This window comes from Molothrus ater, chromosome 10 (assembly GCF_012460135.2).
Source record: "Molothrus ater isolate BHLD 08-10-18 breed brown headed cowbird chromosome 10, BPBGC_Mater_1.1, whole genome shotgun sequence".
NCBI classification, from domain to species: domain Eukaryota; kingdom Metazoa; phylum Chordata; class Aves; order Passeriformes; family Icteridae; genus Molothrus; species Molothrus ater.
This window is the reverse complement of record NC_050487.2, coordinates 8,574,928-8,581,930: the sequence shown is the minus strand read 5'-3', so window position 1 is coordinate 8,581,930 and position 7,003 is coordinate 8,574,928. Positions and strand designations below refer to the sequence as shown.

Here is a 7,003-nt window from a genome sequence, read left to right as displayed (position 1 = left end):
CGCCGGCGCTGCCCACGGCCGCGGGTCCGGCAGGCGGGGACGGGGAGGCGGTGCCGCCCGCCCCGGCCGCGGGAAACCTGATCCTGGAACCGGGAGCGGGCAGAGCCCGGGCACGGCTGCGGGGGCTGGCGGCGGCTACACCCCCTCCGCCCACAGGCGGCTGGAGTGGGTCCCCCGGCCCGGAGCGCCGCGCCTGCCACCGCTCGGCATGAGCGGCACCGGGCGGGGGCACCGCGGCTGTGTCAGAGCGAGCCCCGCGCCTGCGGACCCAGGTGCGCCCTCACATCCAGCACCTGCGCTGCCCTGCCGGGCTGTTCCCCTGGGAGCGCCCGGAGACCCGGCACTCCGGGGCGTGCTTAAGGCTCTTACCATTAAAGAGCTTATGGAGCTGACCCAGAACTTAGAGTTCCTGCAGTGTTTGGCGTCAAGAGTTTCGTTTTTAATTACACCAGCACACGCACAGCCTCCTCCCGCCCGCGGCGCTTTGCCCGGGGCGTCCGTGACAGGGATCGTCAGTAAATAAAACTTCGGCGTGCAAAAGAAACCACCCCCCGAAACTTGCACAGCGTTGCCCCAGCTGACCCCCCCCCCCTCCTTCTCCCTGGGGACGGCGACAGCGTCGGGATTCACCATTCCCCGCGGGGACAGGGATAACGCTGGGAGCCGCGGTCCCCACGCGGGGATGGGCACAGCGGCACCGCCGCGACTCGCGGTCCCACACGGGCCGCCCCTCCCGCCCAGCGCCGGTGACAGCGCGGGGCCCCGGCGCGGGCTGATGTCACCGCCGTAGCTGCCCGCCGCGCTGCCGGGGCTCGGCGCGCCGCCCGCCCCCTCCCCAGGGGCAGCACGGGCTCCGAGCAGCCCCACGGCCGCCGGGGCGCGGCGTCACAGCGCCGGAGAGCGCGGGGGGCGGCGGGGCGCGGCCGGGGGTCTGAGAGCGGCCAGCGGGCAGCGCGGCGGGAGCGCGGCGGGGCCTGGCGAGAGCGCGGCGCAGGCGCGGCGCGGGCCCGGGCCGCCATGCCGACCGTCAGCGTGAAGCGGGAGCTGCTGTTCCAGGCGCTGGGCAGGAGCTACAGTGAGTGCTCGCCATCCCCGCCGTGCCGCGGGACGCGCCCGCCAGCGCCGCGCCCGCCCGCTGCCATCGCCGCGGCCCCTCCGCCGCTGCTCGCCCTGTGCGCGCACGGTGCCGCCGGCCGCGTGTCCCGTATCCCGGGACTGCGCCGGGGCTCTCAGGGAAGCTCAGGCCTCAGCGCCGGTGGCTCCCCTGCCGCTTGCTCCTCGCCAGCCCACGGCACGCCAGGCACAGCCGTGTGCCATCGCCGGCCCCTTCAGCCCACTGCTCTGACACGCACTGCTAGAGCCCAAATCTCTCGGAAAGTGCAACCGCGCGTCCCCGCATGGCGGTTCTGGTTGGAGTTTCACTGTCTGTGTTAGGATCTGCTTAAATGAAGAAGGAGGGGGAAGAGGGGGGAGCAGGCAAAGCGAGCGGTGAATAGTGTGGGTTTATTCAGTCCTTCCGTCCTGGCTCACGATGCAGATTTCAGAGCTGCTGGGCTGAAGGAGCATTCAGGACACGCAGTGGTTTCGAGCAGACGGAAGCTGTGGCTCTACAGACAGCCCGGTGCACTGTCAGAGCGGGGCATTGGCAGATCGGCGTTGTCAGAACAGGGCTGCGTTACTCACGTGTTACAACGCAACCTCTGTAGAACAACCTGTCTGATCAGAATAAGAGCACTTGGCAGAAGCTGCCCTTCTGATTTCATTATTTATTTAAGCCGGAGTTGCTCTGACAGACCCGGCTGAGGAGCTGATCTCCAAAGATCATTGAGGCCCCGCCCTTGTGACTGTCAGAATACCACATCAATAAATCACATATATACTAAAGAAGCTGCTACTCAGATGCAAATATAAGGAAACATGTTCAAATTACTTTTACCTTTTTGTTTTTTCCAAAATAGCATTTGTTTTCTTGTTTGAAAACATTGTAATCACATACACAAAAATTAGGTCTGAGTTCTACTTATTAACCAAAATTCACCCTCTTCCTTCACAGCGGATGAAGAATTTGATGAGCTTTGCTTTGAGTTTGGTTTGGAGCTTGATGAAATTGTAAGTAATGTTTTTATTTGTTGCTTTTTGAGTAGATGTAGCATATTGACAGCATTGATTTTTGGTAAGAGTTTGTATGGCATTGTTTCCAGCACATCCCCTGTTGCAATGGTGTAGTGGACTGTATTAACACAGATGTTTGGAATCTGGAAAAATCCCCTCAGACATACAAAAGTTACTGCTTTGGAAGCAAGAGCCTCCAAGATGGCATATTGCAATACAGAGAGATCAGCACTCTCTGATGCTTGATCTCAGGCACCATTTTATTTAGCAGCATAAATATGGCCACAGAACATGTATTGATCATATTTTATAAGATCTGTTTGGCTTTGATATGCAGTCATCTGTGCAATATCACAAAAATGTATTTGTCCTGGACATTGTTACCTGAGTTGTAACTAATTTATATTTAATGGTTTGATTTAGATTCTGTACTTGTGGAGATTTGCTAGCCCTGATAACTCTATCCATGCAAATCTTGTTCAAGTAGACCTGTTTTGGTTTTGCCATTTAATTTTAATTTATTGGCTTTTTAATGACGTTTATCAAAAGACATCTGAATGTCATATGTTATGCTTTATTTCAGAATAAACTTGATTATGACAAGTCATTTGCCAATCTATTGCCAAAAATAAGGTCTCAGATCTCTACTGGGATCTGACAGCCTGGAGGTTCTTGCTTCTATAATATTTTTTCTTGAAATTAAAATTTTAATACTGAATTTTTCTTTTGGTACACTGCTTTACAGCTTCTGAATTTGAGGTTTTATGTCATCTCTTGTATTTGGTGTGTCCATTTGCTGTATAAATGCAAATTACACTGTTAAACTTCTAATTAATACAATTTCTCCTATCATATCACTATCCTACTGCTGTCAATGTTAAGATATATCAGATTAAAACCACATTTTTGCTTGATTTCAGACATCTGAGAAGGACATTATAAGTAAAGAAAAAGGTGAAGAAAAGGCCAAGGGTGCGTCTGATGTCGTTCTCTATAAAATTGATGTTCCTGCCAACCGCTATGATCTGCTTTGCCTGGAAGGGTTGGTCCGAGGACTGCAGGTCTTTAAGGAAAGGTAAGGCAGAGTTGTGAGATCTCTGTTTGTTGAAATATGGGTCCATTTCTGGTCAGTAAACAGAACTTCCTACTTGCTTGCATTTGGAATATAATTATGTGTTGTAGATGAGATTCATCAGGTGTTCCTCTGGAGAGGATCTATTGCATAACTTAAAAAGAAAAGACTACAATGTTTCTGGGTTTTGTATCTGTTCTAAAAAGTTTTCAATTGCTGCTCCATTTGAGACTTACCCCCTGTAAAGAACTCCTGCAGAGAAACTTCTTTGTGATCCTTTGTAATAAATACCAAAACAAATAATTTATTTCCCTTTTCTGCAACAACTTTATATTGCTGAGTTCTTCCTTTCTAGTTCAGTAATCTGTTGTCCATCCCATAAAAAACAAGTTCTGCACAGTTAGCTAATTACATTAGCCAAGAAACGTTACCAAGAAAATTTTCTTTAATTATATTAACATGTAATCATATATGTTATATATATATATAATGTTATACATAAAATATATATATGTTAATTATAATTATTTAATTATATTAAGATATAATTTCTGCTACATTTCTAGAGTTTGCTGCATTTCAGCTACAGACTTACTTCTGTTTTTGTTTTAGGATAAATCTCCCTAGGTTTGAAAAGATAATACCAGCTGAGGGTGAAGGTCAGAGGCTGATTATCACTGAACAGGTAAAGTTGTTTACTGCACCTTTGTAAATGCATTGAGAGTTGCTGAAGCAGCAAGATCCATATCAGTACGATTTTGTAAGAGCAATGAGACTGGAAATCTTATTTGCAGAACAAAAGCAGAAGACATTTAAATATCTCTACTAGTTGTGATCTATTCTTAGGAATGAGGAGTGGGAGGAGCAATAGACAAATTATTTTGGGTGAACCTAGTAGCAGATCAAATCAAAGTTTCAGATGCAGCTGAAATCAAATCTGTTGAGGAGCTGCTGTTGTAAATTGCAGACTGCCCAGGTCCGGCCTCACGCTGTGGCTGCCGTCCTGCGGAACATAACTCTCACCAAGAACCGCTACGACAGCTTCATCGACCTCCAAGAGAAACTACACCAGAATATTTGCAGGTTAGTGCTTAAATCTGTAGTGTATAGCGTCTGTGTGTATGATTTTATCATGTGTTAAAACTGCACATCCTTATTGCAGAGAGGTGTTATGGATATGCCAAGGAAAATCTTCTATAGGAGCTCTCTTGATCCTTCTCATTTCCTTGCCTGTTCTTGTCTGCTGCCAATACTGTTCAACATAAATAGCTGTTACAGTTCATTCAGCAGTTTAGTAACATTCCCATTGGATTTGCCTTGACAATTGTGTTGCTATACATAATAATATTTATTAAAATGTTGTTCATCAAATAATTTCTAGGCTTCTCAAAATTATCCTTATGCTTTTTCAGTAAGCTCTTTTTTCATAAAGCATCATACTCTAAGAAACTCCCAAGTATTACTAGTAAAAACATTATTTCATCTTCTTTATTTCTAGGAAAAGAGCATTAGTAGCAATAGGTACCCATGACTTGGACACCATCACTGGTCCATTTACTTATACAGCCAAAGCACCTTCTGAAATTAAATTTAAGCCCTTGAATCAATCCCAGGAGTACACAGCCTCACAAATTATGGATCTGTATAGGGTAAGTGGAATTTTTCAGACTTGTTGCAGTAAATGAGGAAGATAAATTTTCAAGGCTAAATATGTCTTATATTCTTGTTATTAGAAGTTGTTCTTACAAATAAAACACAGTTGTTTTCTGTAGCTTAACAGCCATTGAACATTCCTTATTTTGCTTGTCATGTTGGAAAACACATACTGGCCCTGGAGACAAATCCTCAAGTGTCTCTGACTAAAGAGTAAGAGTGCTCAGAAACAAGAGAGGCTAAAAGGAAATTAGGTTTTTGGTACAGCACATACTTATGTCATTAGAACAAATGTAAATTTTGAATCAAATCTAGGTATGTGCCAGTATCCAGCAATTCATAACTAAAAGTATTACAGTGCTAATTTTTATCACTTTAAGAAGAGTTCCTATAGACTAAGGATATTTGGCAGTGTTTGTGTGCTGTGGTGAACAAAGGTATCATTTGGACAGAATGGCCTACACATGTTTGAGAGCATCCTTAAATAATCTTCAGCACTTCTGAAGAAAACCAAAAATCCAGTTCTTTAATTTCAGACTTTTCCTGCTGCTGGGAGACAACACTGTGCTAGTAAAGTACTTAACTCTAACCCAACCTTTCCCACCTTCAAAACTCCCCTTAATCACTCACCAAAGGATTGTGGCTCTGTGGAAGTTCACCTGTGAGCAGAAGTGGAATTCAGTTTGTGCTTTGTTTCTCCAGACTGACAGCCACCTTCGGCACTACCTGCACCTGATTGAAAACAAGCCACGTTACCCTGTCATTTATGACAGCAATGGGGTTGTTCTGTCCATGCCACCAATCATCAATGGTAAGATTAATTTGTGACTGCTCTGTATTGTTACTGCTGTTTTGTGTGTGAATTGGTGCCTGACAGAAATGCTGATGTGTCATGGGGATTATTTTGTTTTCTTAAAATTGTTTGACTTACAATTTCATAAGTCTTTTCTCCTTCTTTCAGTTTAAAGATAGTCAGGTTTTTTGCTCTCTCCCTAAGCTTCTAGTGCTCATTTTTCTCATCTTCATCAGAAGGGTGTAAAAATTATACTGCAAACATCTGCATTGAGCTTCTCATCCTCTTCCTAACTCAATAAAGTTCCTTGTGACTGGAACTGTTGTTATGAAAACATTTTGTTTGGCTAAAAGAAGCCAGCAAGAAATTATTTTGTAAACTGGTAACTGCAACTTTGTACTCCATTTTATGAGGTCACAGCAGGGAACTTCCCAGCAATGGGAACTAGCTTTTCATGGCTCCTGTTGCTATCACGCTAAATGATTTCAGAACACTTTAATTGCTTGAAAAGAAAAAATTGGTCTAGACTTTTTTTTTTGCATTGTTTCTAAGTATGGGTTTCCTCTGAATGCAAAAGAAACCATGGGTGATTTTTGAGAACCAGGTTTACTGAAGCCATTTAATGGCATGTCAAGAATTACTCCTCAAAGAAAGATAATTCAGTATGTCTATATACTGAAATATAGGTGAGGAATCAGTAAATTTCCCTGCACTGACCAATAGATCTGCAGTGATAATCTCTTTGGATATATGCTTCCTAATAGACCTTATCCAGCTAACCCAAATCTTCTTAAAAGGCAGCTCAAACTCTCTGGCAGGGACTGTAACAGTAACTGTTGTGAATTGAAGATGCTGTCAACCACTGTGCCTGATCCTTCTTTGTTAGGTTCATTCCAGCTTGGGGGTGCTCCATGTATTAGCACTGCATATTGTTTATATTTTACCAATTAAAAAGGTTGAGCTACATTTAACACCTGCCTCTGCTTTAGAGAACAGTATCTAAGAGAGGCTTTCAGGTCAAAGGTCCTTTTAAGCAGATAATGCAATGTAAACATCTGTATTGGTTGTTTGGATTATCTACAAGCACTGAAGTGAAGGCTTGTGTTTGCTTTGAAGCGAGTCCAGAGATGCTGACTACATTCCATGTGCAAAGAGATACAGCACAGCTGTAAGGGGGTACAAGGTCCCTCAGTCCTGAGATCTCTGCTGCACCTAACTCCCAGTCTGGCTGTGACCTCATTTCCCAGATAGAAAACTAAACCAGAGAAGCTAAGTCAGGGTTAAACAAAGGAAGCAGGAATTCCCACGTATAGCCTAATGCTTTCTTTGGCTCTGGTGCAGCTGCACTAATGAATGATGCAAGGAAAGGCAAG

The 7,003-nt window shown here is 45.2% G+C and overlaps 1 protein-coding gene across 1 annotated transcript in view; it reads left to right on the top strand.

Annotated features, from left to right (window-relative positions):
• Nucleotides 1-951: 951 nt before the first annotated feature.
• The window catches only part of FARSB (phenylalanyl-tRNA synthetase subunit beta), a 35,275-nt gene continuing 29,223 nt past the window's right edge, over nt 952-7,003 (top strand). Inside the window, exons 1-7 of the mRNA XM_036388928.2 lie at nt 952-1,075; nt 2,054-2,109; nt 3,033-3,187; nt 3,797-3,869; nt 4,152-4,267; nt 4,683-4,833; nt 5,540-5,648. Of these exons, the coding sequence (XP_036244821.1) occupies nt 1,018-1,075; nt 2,054-2,109; nt 3,033-3,187; nt 3,797-3,869; nt 4,152-4,267; nt 4,683-4,833; nt 5,540-5,648 (718 nt within the window). The 5' untranslated portion in view covers nt 952-1,017. The remainder of the gene's footprint in view (nt 1,076-2,053; nt 2,110-3,032; nt 3,188-3,796; nt 3,870-4,151; nt 4,268-4,682; nt 4,834-5,539; nt 5,649-7,003) is intronic.